This window comes from Manihot esculenta, chromosome 18 (genome assembly GCF_001659605.2).
Source record: "Manihot esculenta cultivar AM560-2 chromosome 18, M.esculenta_v8, whole genome shotgun sequence".
Classification (NCBI taxonomy): domain Eukaryota; kingdom Viridiplantae; phylum Streptophyta; class Magnoliopsida; order Malpighiales; family Euphorbiaceae; genus Manihot; species Manihot esculenta.
In genome coordinates, this window is record NC_035178.2 from 12,880,706 (window position 1) to 12,900,115 (window position 19,410).

At 33.7% G+C, this 19,410-nt stretch overlaps 1 protein-coding gene across 2 annotated transcripts; it reads left to right on the forward strand.

Annotated features, from left to right (window-relative positions):
- The first annotated feature begins 410 nt into the window (after positions 1–410).
- Positions 411–7,296, forward strand: LOC110605885. Of its 2 annotated transcripts, XM_021744556.2 has the most exons (7): positions 411–552; positions 646–712; positions 860–942; positions 1,485–1,632; positions 2,589–2,717; positions 2,854–3,072; positions 6,936–7,296. In XM_021744556.2, exons 1-7 carry the CDS (start codon positions 467–469, stop codon positions 7,074–7,076), a joined length of 873 nt encoding a protein of 290 aa, XP_021600248.1. In that variant the 5' UTR covers positions 411–466; the 3' UTR covers positions 7,077–7,296. The 2 variants fall into 2 exon arrangements, with proteins under 2 accessions (XP_021600248.1, XP_021600249.1); XM_021744557.2 differs by lacking the exon at positions 2,854–3,072.
- The last annotated feature ends 12,114 nt before the right edge of the window (positions 7,297–19,410 follow it).

Consider the following 19,410-nt stretch of genomic DNA (forward strand, 5'->3'; position numbering starts at 1 on the left):
TTAAGCAATTTATTGCATTCTCTCCATTGTTTAGTGTAATGACTTGAGTGTCGGAGTGCAGTCGTAGGCATCCACCACCACCTCACATTCTCTTTCTTTCAGATTTAATCAATCACAATACAGTTTCATTTCGACCACATTATTCTTTTATTTTCAGTAGCATAAAACTTATCTTTTTAATTTTTTTTAAATAAATAAAAAAGTATTTTTTTTAATTAGAAAATTACTATTGCGAGTTATGAACTTTCGTCTAAAATAAAATTAAGATTAAAAACTAATTAAAATGAGTTATTAAAATGAAATAATCAATTAAATTGAGGGATGATTAGTGTAATCAATCCATTTAAAGCATGTAAAACTTAATAAATAAATTAATTAAAAAGTTTAACAGCTTAGGAATGTTTATTTGGAAATAAAATGTGGATAAGGCCCAAAAGCAAAGAGAGAAGAAAAAATCTTGTGCGTGATGGAAGTGAAGCTGAGCCAGAAAACACGTCTCTCTCTCCCTCTTCCCAATCCAACATCAACAAATTTTCTATCTTTCCCTCATGGGTACCTTCTTCTTTCCTTTCCTTTTCACCATTAATGCTGTTCCACATTGCTGACCTTAATCACCTTTTGTTTTTGTTAACTTGAATGTGGCAGTTGCTGTTTGAAATCGGGGATCAACATCAAGTTATCTACGAAGAAGCATTTTAAAGGTCTTTCAGAGGTACCCTCTTTCTCTTTTTTCTCTGGTTGGGTAGAAAAAGTTGCAAAAGGAAATGAGTTCTGTTCACTTTTCGATTCTGTTGTCACTGTCAACTGTGCTTTTCTGAGGCTTGTTTCCGGTAAGACATGGCAATTTTTTGGGTTTCAGAGCCGTAGATTTCATGTTGTGGAGATTTCAAAGCCAAAGGTTCTATGCTCCAACAAGCACTACTTGATTCATGTGGTCAAAAGGTACAATCCAATGCTTGGTTTTTCATATATATATATATATATATATATGCTCAGTTGATCGATATGTATAAAATTTGACTAAGCAGGCTTATAATTCTTAGAATATTTGCTAGTTGCAGCCTGCAGGAAGTATTCTGTCTATTATTCTCAAGGAAAATTCTTACCTGGACCCAAATAACAAACACAGGAAAGTGGGTTCCATCTAATTTTTTTGTATGGAGGACTCCGTGACTGTTTTTAATCGATAGTGGACCGGGTCCAGATAAGTTTTTTCTATTTTTAGAACCGTTGAGTATCAAGGAGTTGTTTTCTGGGGTAAAATGTGGAAACCTTAAACTAATGTCTTGATTTTTGAACGATCTTACTTTCAATTTCTAGTTTTTTTTTTTCCTTTTTAATTGGATGTGAATGTTGGATATATGCATAAATTTGTCAAATTAAGATATCAATAGTATGTAGGTGGCATGCTGTTGAACTTGTAATCCTGCGATTCTACAATATTGGAATATTGGCTTATTTGTTCTAAAAATTTTTGTTGCCAGGGGTGAAACATTTAATTCAATTTCAAGGCTGTATGGGGTGTCTATTCCTTCACTTGCAGCTGCTAATGAAAATGTATTGGATGCTGACCTTCTTCTTAAAGGCCAGCTCCTTTACATTCCTGCTTTTGCCACCACAGACACTCAAATGGTGAGTTGAATTTTGTCATAATTCATAGACATCATTTTAGTTAATCTTAGTTCTGAGAGTTCAGCTCCCATTGTTATATCAATGAATTAGTTGAGCTCGCTAAGCTTTTTGCCTCATTCAAATTTGGCTTGTTTTGCCATAAAAGCTATGCTCTTTATAGCAATTTATTTCCAGTGAAGTATTTCAATTTTTTATGTTTCTTTTTACATTTTTGCAATGGTATTATAGTTACAGAAGCTTGACAGAAGAGTTTATAATAACAAAACTCTTTGAGTAATCAGCATGCTGCATATGCTGATTTGTAAAGTTAACAAAATTAAATTTATAACAGAGTTGTTCAGTATTAGAAAGCTGACTCTAAAGGAAGAGGACAAATGTAACTGACCCCCTATTACTGTATTAAAGCTAGTTGAATAGATGTGTAGACTTGGATACATTTTTCAAAATATAGATGAAACTGGTTTGGATGCTACAGTGTGATTAACTGGCCTCTTAGTTGTAATCTATTCTTTGTTGCTTATGACTTTTCAATATAAATGTTAACTACAAATGAAAAGTATTTATTAAGTTTTATATGTGATGTCAATATTTGTCTAAGTAGGTAGGTCACTAAATTTATTCTTCTTGGCATACAATTCAAGGTGAGCCTTGAGTGACCTGTAGTGCATTCTTCTTCTTGTCCCTTTATACAATACGGCTATGCATCATCTTGACACAAAGTTTAGTGTATAAATTGAAAAAATAAAAGTTTTTATTGGGATTGCGTGTTTTTTGTTTCATGATATTACCATATTTTGATGAAAGTTATAATACAAAATATTTTACTAGTGCAATTTTAACTTTATGAATCATGATTGGTTCTGATTCATGTTTACTTGAGCATCATAAAATTACATTCTTTTAGATTATGCGTAGTTATAGCTTGTTGAGGCGCTCATTATATGCGTTTTATTCAGTATCAGATCAAGAAACGTAGATTTCCTAGCTTTAGCCATCAAGGAAGACTCAAAGGTTCTCTGAACATCTTGGGTGGGGTTTTGAACCAAAAGTCCTTTGTCATGCTAACTACCCATGCTTTGCCACATGTAAGAAATTATCTAAAACATTTATTTTTTTCATATTACCTTTCTAGTATCATTTTAGTTTTATGTTCCAAGATCTTTTGTCTTGTAAATTCATTAATAGTAGTGACCTCAACAAGCGTATCCACTCGATTATCAGGCTAAATCCACTGGTTATTTTCTAGTTCTGGTTCCTCTTATTGCATTTTGCATCAGATGCATAGTTGGTGCCTTCCACACTGGAGTTTTTAGAGATACGAGACAACAAACTTTGGATAAATCAAGGAGTCATGATGGGCCCAGGGGTATGCGATGGAAATATGCCCTGAGTGATATTGAGGATCCTAAACTTGACCCTGGATCAAGTATAGAATCCAATGTAAGTACTTTAATGTGCTTTTTATATCATTTGCTTCTTCCTTTAATACTTCAAAGTTCAAAGTATGTCAAATTATGGACATTATGCATCAATAAGGCTGGGATTTGATGTACACCTAAATCTCCAGTATTTTGGAGACTTTGTTGAGTGCACCAATTTCAAAGTGATGATTTCAAGCCTCAAGCATCAACCATCTTGATTGCCACTTATGGGGAGTGTTGAGGAGAGTCCCACATTTGAAGAAGTCATAAATTCTAAAGGGTATATAAAGGTCAAGAGCCAACTACTAACTGGTTAGTTCTAACCTTTCAGCAATGGTTGGTCTGTAGCTCAAGTGAGCCCAATTTTCACTTCATAAAGTCTTGCCTCTTGCTCATTCTTTCACCTCCACACTTTAATTCAAAATCTAACACGCCGTATGACCATATTTTGTTGAGTTGAGTGCTCCTAGGTAAAGTAAAAGTCTTAAGTGGCTTGGATAAAAAACAGTAGCATTTGAGAAACTGAACTATCTCAGGGCATATAGGTTATGTGTCACTACCCAACTTTGTGGGCCGAACCGGCACTAAGACTTGGGCCGGCATAAGGCCCTCAGAGCCCGTAATAAGCCTCAAATTACATCAACCCAAAATTTGGCCCAAAAGAAAAGTCCAAAAATTAAGAAATTAAACGACAAAGTTTCTGGACATACCAACAAGGAGAAAACGCACCCGACCTACATGGGAATAAAACTCAACAACTTGGAGAGCTCAGCTCGCCCACACAATCCACAACATTCTCAAATAATTAAAATAATAATAATATCATAGGGAGCTCAGCTCTCCAAGAGAAATCTAAAATCACAAGAAAATATTAGTTAAAATAAGATTTCTACAACCTAGAGGATACTCTCAATAGTCACTGTGAAGTTCTAAAGTTAAAATTTCAAATATCAAAATATAATAAAAATGTGGATAGTCCTGCTAAAAAAATTTGCAGGTTGATTCTCAAAGAAATTCACCTGTTTTCTGGAGAAAAAAAAAACTTGAATAGGGTGAGTGTTCTACTCAATGAGTATGAATATAAATTATAATCATAAATCCTATAACTATCTAATACTAATGCAATCCTATTGATGAAAATGCATCAATCAATTAGTCATACAATCTGCATAAGAGGATAAATTGGAGCTACTCACGCACCCATCCAAAAATAAATATTGGGAGTCGATCCCATATCTTGGCTCTCTCAATCCAATATGTCCACTTAAGCAATTCTGCAGGAGTCAGCGAAATATAGCACCGTACCTACCTTGCAGTGGCGAGAGTCAGTGAAATATAGCGTCGTACCTACTCCATCTATCCATATACTCAGGAGTCAATAAGATAATGCGCCTTATCTATCCCGGAATCCACATCCATCCATCTATATATACATATATAAAAGCTCCAATTTATCTCCAAGGCAGCACAACATAAAATAAATAATGCAAAGAGCAGAGGGTACTCCTAACATATCAATTAGGTACATGCTATAAGTAATGTATAACCATGTTAGATAAATATAAATATTATTGAATTTACAAAGATATCCAACTCACAAAATAGGGTGACTCATCGTTTAGCGGTTTTGCTGGGAAAAAGATGGTTGATTCAGATTACTTATATAAAACCATCACAAGATTATAAACAACGGACTACAAGCAAATAAATAACTGACAAAGACCTTCTAAGTTTATGATGAAATTCCACTAGAGTTTCCCTTATATCTAGGATCTAACCTCTCTGCAAAATAAATGCAATTTGTCTATCTCCACAAGCACAATGGCTTTAGGCCCGCAACACAAAAATATATTACTCATCCGGCGTTTACCAAAACTATCCAATTACTGCGTCTTATAAACTTTGCTCATGTACCTTAACATTTCCACAGTCCGATAAAATAGTAAAAGCTCTTTGAAAATTCTATCAATATTCTCTAGAGTTCTCAATAATGGTACCTTATTATAACAATTGATTTATTTGATTATATTCTACTAAGATATTTAATAATGTATCAACTTAAACATTGACATTATGGTAAAGATGACAATTTTGAGTTCGGACTTACCAAAGCCAATTCTGACACCTGAAACGCGTCTAGGACGTCTGAAAATGGTGGAAAGGACTATAATATTGATGTCTTTTGGAGGTCAATTCCGGAACTCATACGTTCAGACTAAAATTGCAGTTCTGAACACCGATAGAATTTCTCCAAAATGAAGGTACCTGCACGAAGCCCATTGCACTACGAGTAAGAATATAATTTTATTTTATGAAAAACACGACTCTAAGAGCCTCAAAACTCACCGCCAAGCTTATGGGTCTAAAATTTTTTGGTGTTGAAAAATTATGAAATTGGTGTCTACACGAAGCTCTCAACTAGTATAATATGCTGATGGCTTCAGATTTTCGATAGGATGTCTAGTATGGGAGAAATCTTAGAGAGAAGGTAAAAGGATCATAAACTTTGGATACTTGATTCGTGTAAACCAAGCCACTATTGTGGACAATCTTGGTATCTATGTGAAACTCGTAAGGAGAGAAATCTAACGAGACCAATTTTGCTTGAAATTGTGGTCAGGAGAGGAGAAATCGAAGAGAGAGAGGGATGGTAAAGAGAAGAAGAAAAAAGGAAAATGGAGAAGAGAAGGACGTAAAAAAACTTGTGTAAGTCCGAAAAAATTTTTAGAACATTAAAATAATTTAAAAACTTTAAAACTTTTACCAATAATAAAAATGAAATAATTAAAGAAAATTCGGATTGTTACATTATGATTGGGAGGTTTAGAGTGGGACTGTTACTCTTCTGGATTAACAATAGTAGGAGTCAAAAGTCTTCTTTGATGAAAACTAAAAAAGATGATTTGGACAATATTAAGAGCAGAACCCCAGACCTTTCTCCAGTTATGTTGATGTGTTTGTGGTCATTCCATGCATTAGTGTATTATCATTGTAGCCTTTGTTGAGCACAAAGTCATCCAAAGAAAGAAGCATTCTTTAAACAACACAAAGGAGCGAGATAATCATGCCATTTTTTAATTCAAATGGACACTCCAGAGTGGTGTAGGTGTTTGAGCTCAGAACTGGAGTTTATTAACTCCAGTTCTTCCTCTTTCAGCTTCCCAATGAAAAGGAGGTGACAGTTGTGGAGGAACCATGTGAAAGGGTGAAAAGCATTCTAGACTTCAAAAATAATGAATGAATTTGCTGACATAATAAGTGGATGAATTCATAGTTTCTTTCTTTGAAGATGCCAGTTTACTTGTCCAATATGGAGCTCAAGATTTTGATTGTTATAGAATCTCTCTTGTCCTTAGATTTTTTTTTTCCCTTTTTGGGGTGTTTTTGGAATGGATAGTTCATCTTCTCATGTTTTTTGCTTTAACCATTTGAGTCCCTTTTTCCTGCTTAATTGGGTGTCAGACTTTGTTCCATCCTAATGATTCGTTTGTTTCCCATCATATGACGTGTCACACGAGTTTGATGGCCGTCTGGACAGAAAATCCACAAGACATATTAGCGGCATGAAATATGTGTTCCTGCTGCATTATCTTTTTCTTGATAAATTATACTGAGTCCATTTTTCAAAATACAGTAAAATCTAAGAACTCAGTTTTTCATGTATTACATTCTACAATTTTGTTAAGAAAACATGTCTTTCTGTTTCCGTCAAATATATACAGAAATTTAAATGTCTCAAACAGATGTTCTGAGCTTTCAAATTCTTTTACCTTATAAATCATATATAGTAAGTGAATGTTGAAGCAAAAAAAAAATTTGAGAAAAAAAACAGATTCTAGAATTCAGCATGTTAGACTTGCTGTAATGATTTTTATTGTGCAGAATACTTCTGAGGATCAAGAGCAAAATTTATATGAAGATATGTCTCGTGCTTACAGCAAACTTGAACATGATTATGAAAAGTTTCTATCAGAATGTGGAATGAGCAAATGGGGATACCGTCGAGGAGGCTTTCGTCGATGAGGGCACTATAGTCTTTGGAATGAAGGTCATCTGCAGAAACTGAATGCCTTTGTACAGAGTAAATTTATTTTCATTGCCTTTTCTTCCCTCATATGTATATATAATGGTTGAATTATTTAAATTGTGTTGAGGTTTAGGATTATTTTTATTAAAGGTGTTTACATAATAATCTTCTGTTCAAAGAAATGATTCATCGAAATAATAAGCCACCATTAGGCCAGCAAAGCCTCGATTCAAGATTTAGGTGCCTATACATCAATTATCCTCTATTTTAGGGAATGAGTAATGAACATGAACTGATGCTTGCTGCAAATTCTGGCCGCCCTAGTTCAATTTCTGAGTTTTGCTAGATTTAGTAAAAGGGAGAACTTGCTGAATTAAAATTTATTTTCTTGTACTGCCATTACAGTCTGCATATCCTCTGCCAAGTGGTATCATTCTTCTGGTTTTTTCATCTCAATTTTCAATATGATAGATGAATGGGTTTTTATGTGTAACAAGACAAGATAAGGAATAATTGAGTAATTTCAGTGTATTTTCTCTATTGAATTAAGTGTGTGTATATATAAATTACAAAGTCTTGTTAAGATAACTCCTAATAATCCTTTATCAATTAATAGTCTATAATTATGTAATTTCCTTTAATTATGTACATATTATGTTCACACATTAACACTCCCCTCAAGTTAGAGCATAGATATTTATAATGCGCAACTTGTTAGAAAGATATTATATTTGAAGCCCATTTAAAACTTTGGTGAGTAAATCATCCAATTACTCTTCTATCTTCACACAACTTGTGGAGATTAAATTTTCTTGAATCTTCTTACAGATGAAATGACAATCAACTTTAATATGCTTAGTTCGTTTATGGTATACTGGATTGGAAGCAATGTCAAGAGCAGTCTGATTATCATACTAAAGTTTCGCAGGTGATGCAACATTTATACCAACTTCTTTCGGCAGATGATTTATCCACAGAATTTCATAAGTGGATTGAGCCATAGCCCTTTATTATAATTCGGTACTGAATTTGGATATCACATTTTGCTTCTTACTTTTTCAAGATACTAGATTTTCAAGACAAATACACAGTAGCCTGTAGTCGATCTTTTATCACTTTTGGATGTCGCCCAATCAATATCAAAAAAAATACTCAAATGCAGTATGCCCATGATCACTATAGAGTATATCGAGTCCAAGGGTTCTTTTAGATAACATAGAATTTATTCTAGAGCGGCCTAATGTTTCACCGTAAGTGCAGACATGAACTGGCTTACAACGCTTACTGTAAAAGTGCAAAAGCAATATCTAGCTGAGTCATCACCATAAGGTAGTTTAGCTTTCTAACCAACTTTTATACCTCTCTGGATCATCATAAGGGTCTTCGTCATTCTTTGTGAGACATATATTAGGAATTATTGGTGTGCTATAGGGTTTAGCTCCCGTCTTCCCAGTTTCTGCAAGTCAAGGATGTACTGTATATCCTTTGAGATAAGGAAATTTCCTTTTTATTCTTCAAGACTTCAACTCCCAAGAAATACTTAAGCTGACCCAAGTCTTTGGTATGAAAACTCACATGCAAATAGTTTTTGAGAGAAGAGATCCCTATTATCATTTCCTGTAATAACAATGTCATCAACATACATAACAAGGAAAATAATACTAGTATCTGAATTTCTATAGAAAACTGAATGCTTACACTTGTCTTTTTTCAACCCAAATTTTAAACAATTTCACGAAACTTGCCAAACCATGCACGAGGACTCTGCTTCAAATCATACAAAGATTTCTTCAAAAAGCGGACTTTTCCATACTTTTCCTGAGCAACAAACTCTAGTGTTTACTCCATATGCACTTCCTCTTAGAGATCACCATGTAAAAATACATTCTTGATATCTAACTGGTGTAAAGACCAATGTTGAGAAGCAGCTAGGGAGATGAACAAATGAAACAAGGTCATTTTTGCCACAGGAGAAAAAGTCTCAGAATAGTCAACGTTACAGGTTTGTACATAATCTTTGGCGGTAAGACGGACCTTAAGCCTCACTATGGAACCATCTGGATTAACTTTGTTGGTAAAAACTCATTTACAGCCCACAACCTTCTTGCCAAAGGGTAAATCAACTAGTTTTCAAGTATGATTTTCATCTAGATCTTTGATTTTCTCAAATATTGCATCACGCTATTTAGAATGGGCCAGGGCCTCTTTAACTGTCTAAAGCAAAGAAATGGAATCTAGAAAGATAATTAAGGAGGTAGGAGACAGGTGATCATACAACATAGAGTTAGCAACAAAATAGGTAGACCTACACTATCGTTTACCTTTACGAAGACTAATGGAGAGGTTAAGGTCACTCAGTGGTGAATCCGATAGCAAAGAAGATTCTGGTGCAGGACATGTATCATCAGGTACTGGTCTCCGAGAGTAAACTTGAACAACTGACGGTTTAACAGGAGGCTGAATACTAGGAGGAATGTTATCGTCAGATTGTGCAGCAAAAGGCATACTCGAAGAGTTTCCACCACCAGATATGATTCTATAAATGAATCACTCATTGTCCTCCTCTTGACTAGTAAAGATTTATGCAACAAGATAAAAAGGAATTTGCTTGGAAAAGGCTACATCTGTTGAGATTAGATCTTTATTGAGGTATGGAAAGTAACATCGATATCCTTTCTGAAGGCGAGAATATCCCAAAAATATACACTTTAAAGTTTTAGGATCAAGTTTAGTCACATGAGGTCTAACATCCTAGACATAGTAAGTGCTACTAAAAAGTTGTGATTCCAAAGGAAATAATAGTTTATTAGGAAATCAAATAATTAAGGAGATGGACATATGCGACTAATGAGAAAGTATGCAGTAGAGACAACATTGACCCAAAATTACTTGGGAACTTGCATTTGAAACAATAGAGCTCGAGCAATCTCAAGGAGATGTCGATTCTTCCTTTCAGCTACGCCATTTTGAGCAGGTGTATCAACACATGATGATTGGTGAAGAATACTATGTTAAGTCATATAAGCCTAGAATGATTCTGACATATATTCTTTAACATTGTCGCTTCGCAAAATTTATACAAAAACATTAAATTGACTCTTGATCTTTACAAGTGATTTACATGACTATTTATACACAAAGAATTATAACTAAACAGGAAGCAAATAATCAAAGAATAATTATAGAGATAATTAAGAATCTTAATCAAATCAAATAATATACCTATAATCTGTAAATAAGTCAACACTCCCGCTCAAGTTGGTGCATAGTTGTCACATATGTCCATCTTGTAAATCAGATTATGGTAGATCTTATCATTTACTAACACATCTGCAAGTTGCCTAGTAGAAGTCACATGAACTAAGTTCAAGATACCGTCTATTAATTTTTCTTTAATGAAGTGTTGTTCAATCTCAATGTGTTTCATTCGGTCATGTTAGACTGGATTTTGTGATATACTGATGGCTGCTTTGTTATCACAATATAAAGTTATCTTATTTCTCAGCCAACCTCAGCTCCTCCAATAACTTCTACAACTATAGAAGTTCACACACACCTTAGGCCATTGCTATATTCTATTTTAGCACTTGACCGAGTAACAGCACTTTGTTTTTTATTCCTCCAAGTGACAAGGATCTCTCCCACAATTGTGCAGTAGCCAGAGGTGGAGGAGATCTTACCCAATCTGCATTTGTAAAAGTTTCAACTCAGAGGTGACCATGTTTGGAGTAAAGAAGCTCTTTCCCTGGTGCAAATTTTAGGTTTCTCAAGATGTGAAGTATAGCTTGCATATGAGTCTCGCGAGGGTCATGCATGAATTGGCTGACTAAGCTAACAGTATGGACTATATTCGATTGAGTGTGTGAGAGATAAATCAACATCCCTACCAATCTCTAGTATCTTCCAATATCTACGGACTCACCAGTTCCTGCTTGCATCTTGTGAACTTTCAATAGGAGATTCTGCTGGTTTACACTCCAACATATCATTTTCTTCTAAAAGATTCAGAATGTACTTTGTTTGAGAGATGAAGATTTCTTTTTCTGATCTAACCACCTCAATACGTAGGAAATATTGTAGCTTTTCTAGATCTTTGATTTCAAATTCTTGATCCAACAACCTTTTTAGTCAAGTCATTTCCTCTTTGTCATTAATTGTCACCACTATATCAACATACACAATAGGAAGAGTGATCTATATTTAATAAACAGAGTGTGATTATCATTGCTCTGTTGGTAACCAAAGGACATCATGGCTTTGCTAAACCTATCAAACCAAGCTCTGGGAGATTATTTTAACCCATACCAAGCCTTTTTTAATTTGTACACCTTTCCTTGTGTCTTCTCACCAGCGAACCCAGGAGAGATTTTCATGAGCACTTCTTCTCCTTAATCTCTATAGAGGAAAGCATTATTCACATCAAACTGTTGTAAGTCTCGGTCCAAGTTGGTTGTACAAGATAATAGGACTATAATTGAGTTCACTTTTGCAACTAGGGCAAATATCTCTTGATAATCCACTCCATAGGTCTGGGTGAATCCTTTAGCAACCAATCTAGCCTTAAACTATTCAATTGTGCCAGCAGCTTTGTGTTTCACTGTGAACACCCACTTACAGCCAACAAGTTTTTTCCCAGGTGGGAGAGTGATAAGCTTCTAGGTCTTATTTTTTGCTAGTACTTTTATCTCTTCAATCATTACTCCCTTCCTTTTAGAATCTATAAGAGCATCCTTCCAATCTTGTGGAATAGATAAAGAGGAAATAGATAAGACAAAGGCTCTATAGGAAGGAGACAAGGATTCATAAGAAACAAGGTTAGAAATAGGGTATTTAGTACAAGATCTAACCCCTTTTCTTTGTGCAATAGATTTATCTAAATCATTGGAACTTTCATGAGTTGGTGAGTCCACAACTCACCAGAAGAAGATCCTTGACTCCGAGTGGACTGCATAATGGCTTTTTCTACCTTGTCTCTCCTCGAATACCTCCTCAAATCTGACTTGTCCAAATATTCAATTCTCTCCCCCTGATTGGACATCTCTCCCTGTCTACTAGAATTCGAACTCTCTAGCTAAACCATATCATTTAAAATCACAGAATTCAGGATTACCTTTTTTTGCTCATTATTCTCTCTCTGAAGAAGTGAGTGGGTGGTATTGAAATAGGGTTCAATTTCTTGAAAAGTAACATCCACATTGACAAATTATTTTCTAAATGAAGGGTGATAACACCTTTATCACTTCTATGTCGGAGAATACCTAACAAACACACATTTAAGGGTCTTAGAGTTCAACTTTCCCGCCGTCCTAGTATGGACAAAACAAACACACTCAAATACTTTTGGTGGAACAATATATGAATTCTTTCCTTGTAGAATCTCCAAAGGACTCATAAAGTCAAGGGCCTTGAAGGGCATTCTATTGATAAGATAAGCAGATACAATGACTGTATCTCCCCAATATGCTTTGGGTAGGTTCATGGTGAACATAAAAGATCGAGCTACCTTCAATAGATGTATGTTTTTCCTTTCAGCAATGCCATTTTAAGCACTAGTACAAGGACAATTTGTCTGGTATACTATCCCATTGGTTTTCAAATAAGTAGAAAACCTACTATCCATGGATTCTCTTCCATTGTCAGTTCTCAAAATTTTCACCTTAGTATCAAATTGAGTACAAATCATCTTGTGAAAGAATTGAAAACAAGAAAAGGCATCACTTTTAGCTTTAATCAAATAGACCCAAGTCATTTGAGTGCAACAATCAATAAGGTGACAAACCATGGATTACCAGATAAGGAGACAATTTGAGTAAGCCTCCAAACATCATTATAAATAGTCACAAATGGAATTTGGCTTTTATTATGACTCAAAGGATAAGAGGTTTTAGTGTGTTTAGCATGCTCACAATCATCACAAAATAAATAACCAAACTGAGTACTAGCAAACAAATTAAAATAAAGTTTTTCTAAGATAAAAAATGATGAATGCTTTAACCGTCTGTGCCACTGTAATATTTCCTTATCCTTTTTTCCTTCAAAACAGGCTTAAGATATCGGAGAACTTGGATCACCTTCCAACATGTATAAGCCATCATGTAGTCTACCATTGCCAATCCTCTTTCATGTAAGAAGGTCCCGAATAATACAATGATCAGAAAAGAATTCAATTTTACAGTTAAAAGCATTGGTGATAGCACTGACTGATAAAAGATTGATGGAAAAATGGGGAACATAAATGACAGATGATAATTTAATATTGGATGCACAAATAACAGAATATGTTCTGAATATGAGAGTAAATGAGTCATCGGTAATTCTGACACTATCTTTGGTTAGAAAAGGAAAATAATTGAGAAAGCTTTTAGAAGAGCATGTCATGTGTCTATTCGCACTAGAATCATTAATCTATGGAACAGTATCAACAAAGTAGGAAGAGGTGTCAATATGAGACAAGAGGCGCTTGAGACTCTGAATTTCATTAGGAGAAAGAAACTCAGCAGATGTTGCCTTCTTAAAGAACTTCTACATAGTTTTTACTAAATTAGCTTGTGTTGTAGATGTATCTCGCTTCCCCCACGGCCCCTAGTGGGACGACCATGTAACTTCCAGTAAGTCTGGTATACCTTGGTTTCCCATAATAGTCATAATGTATGTGATCTTTCTCAGAATTAGAAGACTGTGATGTGTTCAAACTAGTAGTCAACCCAGCCTTTTCAACTAGTGCAGTATAGTGCATAGCATGTCGACAATTTTTCTCTTGTTGAACATGGGCATGGGCCTCTTCTAGAGAAGGAAAATGATTTTTCCTCAACACTTGGACCCGAATTGGAGCATATTCATTATTCAACCCTGCAAGAAAATCATAAACCCGCTCCTTTTCGATCATTCTTCGCAATTTGACTGCATCTCCTGTACAGTCTATCTGAAAGTCTTGATAGTAATCAAGTTTCTACCATAAGCCACATAACTCAGAATAAAATTGGAAGATAGTCATTTCTCCTTATTTAGTACCATGGATCTTACTCCGAATATCATGAATTTGGACATCATTTTCAATCTTGGAATAAGTTAAGAACAAAGCCTTCCATATCTTTGCAAGAGTATCAATTTGTTAATAGGACTTAGAAATATGAGGTTGCATAGAATTAAATAATCATATTATAACAAGATAATTATCAAGTTCCATTAAGGAAAATCTAGATTACTCATATCTTATTGCTTCTTATTACCAGTGACATAGCTTTGCAATCCTCTAGTCTTGATAAACAACAAACAAGACCTTGACTAAGCAAGATAATTGGTGCCATCAAGTTTTACGGAACTAATTTGCGAGGAAGGATTATCAAAGTTAGGAATCGATATATTTTTACCTTCTACCATGGTAAACATAAATGAGCTGTGAAAGAATAGAAGGTGCCCAAAGTTCTACACATAAGAGAGCCCAACCAAATCACCAAAGGATCAGGTAGTGTCACGGAATGGCTGGAAAGGAGGTTTAAATTGGCGCCAAAGTGGACGGAGCGGCGAAGCAACGTCGAGCAAATCTCATGCGTCGGAAAGGAAGGGTGCGTGAGCCTCATGTGCGTGACTTTCCGGCATTGGAGTTGAGCGGCCTAGCCGACAACGATCCGACGGTCCTCCTGGCGGTGGCGATGAGATGTGAAAAAGTCCCTAGATGGAATAGTACCAAAAAGGTAGATTTAGAGTTTTAGAAACCCTAAAAAGGAAAAAATTGAATTTAAACCCTAAAATTAGAGAAAAAAAAATGGAGATTAAATGGACGCCACATGCGTCATCGCGTGAAAATGTGGCTGAAACTTGGATCGGCGTGTGTGTGGCTGAAACTTGGATCGGCGCGTGAGCACCACTCGTGAAAGCTCTGGTCACCATTTTCTGAGGAATGGTTGGAAATGATGATGCGCCTCTCCCTATGCCGGCGGTGAGACCAAACAGACGTCCAAACTTGTTGATCCAACAATCAGTTTCTCAACCCAAAAAACTCAAAAAAAACAAACACCCAAAATTAACTCAAAAGTTTTGATATCCTGTAACAAGACAAGTAATAATTGGACAATTTCAATGTACTTTTTGTATTGAAGTAAGTGTGTTTATATATAAATTATAAGGTCTTGTTAAGATAATTTCTAATAATTATCTATTAATCAATTAGTTTATAATTATATAATCTCCCTTAATTATATACAGATTATGTTACGAAATCTTTTATTTCACCGAATGAGTTTGAAAAATTAATTTATTGTCATTTTCCTCTCTAATTTAAGTTCTCTCCCCATTCCATAACTATGGTTAAAATGCTACATCTTCAATGGGAAAAAAATAAAATCATACACAAATTCTTGGCAAAGCCACAATCCAGATACAGTCAAATTTACAATAGCAATGAACAAAATGTACTCTATTACGGACTCGGCCTTTCTCTTCGCCAAAGAAGATAGAATGAACCAGTACTTGTGAAAACATCTTAGCGCTTGTACAAAAAGGCAATGGCCACAAATAAGCAATAATGTTATCTCTAATATTTACTCTTTTTTATTTATTTCATAATTTTTATCTACTTTAATTTTTTACACTGATTAAAAAAATATTATTTTTATTATTTTTTCAATTATATTCGTTTTAAAAATAATAAAATTTAGAGGTAATTACAAAAGGTTATTCTGTAGGTCCTCTAATTTAATTTGTGATAAAAAAAAATTATGTGGTTTTACTCAATTAGTAAAATGAGACTTTTCTATCTAACACCGTTAATTAGGGGCGAGTAGTATTCGATTCAAATCGAAAAAATCGATCGAATCAAACTGATTTAAAATTTTGGTTCGGTTTTTTATACATTTCGGTTCGATTTGATTTTTAATTTCAAAAATCTCAGTTATTTCGGTTTGGTTCGGTTTTGATCAGAAAAAAATTAAAAAAATCGAACCGATTAGTAATAATAATATGTTTTTTCAATAATATAGAGAAATTAAATCATATTAAAATTAAAATATTTTAATTAAATTTTAAAATATTAAACATAAAGTGTAAAAAATAAAAAAATTATTAAAAATCGAAACTGATTAAATCGAACCGAATTGAATCGAATCGAATCAGACCGGTTTGGTTCGATTCGTTTTCTGACCAAAATCAGTTTGGTTCGGTTTTTATAAATACTAAAATTTTGATTTTCAGTTTATTCAGTTCGATTCGATTTTAAATTGAACCGACTGAATGCTTACCCCTACCGTTAATAAACATTGATGTGAAACTGGTAGATTTTTTTTATTATAAATTAAAATATAGAATTCTACTTGAAAATACATTGAAAATACGCTGAATCACATAGTAGTTTTTTTATAATTATTTTTAAATTTTATTAAATATTAAGAAATATTTTAAAAATTATTGAGGGATTATTTTTGAAATAAGATAAAATTAAATAGAGTTATAATAATCCGTTTATATTTAAATAAAGGTGAATAATAATTTTAATACAATAAAAATAATAAAAATAATAAAAATTATGAAGCAGAGTGAGAAGTATAATCTATTTATTTATAATTCCATAATCTATAATATCTATAATTTTATAATCTTATCTATTTATATGTAATATATATAAATATAAGAAGGCAGAGAGAGAATAATAGAATGGACAAATCTATTCCTAATAACTTAGAATAATTATAATAAAAATTAACTTTTAATTGATTATTAAAATTAATCTAAATATTATAGAGTTTGTTTTTAATTTAAAATTTGTAATCCTATTTTTACTTAAATTCTATTTATTATAATTTAATATTTATAAAATAATAATTGAACTATTACTTTAAGAAAAGAAATAATAATAACGTAATTGCATATAAAATTTGATAAAATCAGAACAAAAAATTTTTATTTTATAATATTTTAAGAGCAAAAAAGTACTTTAGTTAATTTTATAAGTATATTGACTTGAAATAAAAGTTTTTAATGCATCTAATATTATTAATATTCTAATAAAACTTGGAGTTGATATTTTAATTTTGTTTAAAAAAAACGTTCTCTTAAAATAAATTAAAATAAAACTAGAAGCAATAGTAAAATTTTAATAATGTGTATGCATTATATAATTTATAATCTATCTATAATTTATAATATATATTATTATATAAAAGAGAAGGAGATAATAATAGGGTGGTCAAAAATACCTATGATAATTTTCTATTATGAGAATAAAAGATTGAGTCTTATTTATTTTTATTTGCTAATAAAAAGTAAATTAATCAATATATTATAATAAAATTTAATTAATAAAATTCTAAAAAAAAAATTGAAAATATAATAGGATTTTCTAGTTTATGATAATAAAATTGTAAATAATAATATATGTTATTTTTATAATTTTATAATTAAATATTAAGGGCTATATTTATAAGAATAAATAATACTGATATAACACAGAGCTGTCACGGTAAGACAAGTCCACATGGTAAGGAAATGATAAGCTGATACGCGGTCTCCTGAGAAGAAAAGATCCGAATACCGTAACACCCAGTCCTTCACCAAAACTTGCTCGAACTTAAAGAGGACGAGTCTTCACATAAAGTTACCGTTAGCTGATATAATCCAATGGATTTTCATTACGCCTGTAATCACAGAGTCTTCAATCAATTAGCTGGTGAGATCTCCTATCAATTAGCCGATATTAACTGGATTTTCAGGAAATACTATAATTAACTTCATTTTCTTACAATATAAAAACTAATTATCACAAAGATAAAAATACGCAATTCTTACACTACTCTTGAGTTCTAAGCAATTTCTTATCGTCGCTTTATTTTTCAGTTTACTGACTCTAGTATCAAAGTGGCTACCGCAGGCGCCAACTACCTCATATTCTCTCTCTTACAAGTTTAACTAATTGCAGCACAGCTCTATTTTTTGTTATATAATTTGGTTCCATTACTGGAAAATCTATTGATTTATCTCTATTCATTTGGATTAAAACTGGTCCCTTATTCCCTTTCTCTTAAAAAAAATCTCTCTTTTTTCTTTCTCAAAATGGTTGTTAGTTCACGAGCTGCTGCTAAGGTTGTTGCTACTAATGAAGGCGTTATCATTTCTTCCAATCCTGATAGTGGACAAAACACACACTCTCTATAGTCAACAAAGCAGATCTCAACAATCTGAGTAACGAGCAAATGCTCTAATACATCAAAAATGTATAGGTTACTCTCGAGCAATATAAAGCTCGGGGGGATGCGTCTTTCATGGCTCCTAGGGGAAGGGAGGAAGTTTTTGTTGACACTCTAAGGACTCGGATAGAGGCGATCGAGATGCAGTCTAAAGAGAAGGCCGAGTTGAAGGAAGAAGAGTCACCAAACGATGCTTCGAGGAACATCAACTGGAAGTTGGTACGAGTTATTCAAAGGTACCAGAAGGAGCAGGAAGAAGATTATGGCCTGGATGATGCCTAACTTCTTTTGAAAGAGATCTTGGCAGAGACATTCCCCGCTAAGTTCAAACTTTCAAGTTTGGACAAGTATGATGGGACAGCGGATCCTAGGAGTCATTTGGTGATCTTTATAATGACTATGCAACTTCATGATGTCAACGATTTCAAGTTGTGCCGAGTATTTCCATTAACACTCACAGGTTTGGCTCAAAAATAGTACCAACATCTGAGTCCAGATTTAATTCGAAATATTACGCAATTCGTTATATTATTTAAGTCTAGGTTTATTATTTGTATATCTCCTAAAAAGCTCTTCTTTGACTTGCAAAAGATTCACCAGGGAGAGGCAAGTCTTTAAGGAGTTTTATCTCACGGTTTAATGTAGGATGGAAGAATTAAATCATGAGATAGTATGTAAAGTATTGGAAAAAGGAATACACAATGTCAAATGCATGGATTCCCTAATCAAGAACCCAACCACTACGTACCAACTGCTAATGGATAAAGCCCATAAGTACATCAAGCTAGATGATGAAGTCCAAGCATTGAGGGAGGACAAAAGAACGAGTCAAAAGCAGAACCAAAAGACAGAGAGGCGAGGATATGAAGAAGACCATAGAAGTTACCCAGTCTCTCAGGGAAGGGATGACTAAAGAAAAACCATAAGGAGGTCAGATGGCCTCCCAAACTCATCCCCCAGAGAGCCGAAAGGCGAGACAGGATCAAGTACTGCAGCTTTCACGAAGACCACAGACATACAACAGAGGAATGTCGGCAGTTGAAAGACGAGATCGAGAGGTTAATTGCCAGAAAAAAATATAGAAGAAAGAAGGCCCGAGCCCGAGGTAATAACTCCTAAAACTACCTCTGACCGTGAACCTGTAGGGCTCATT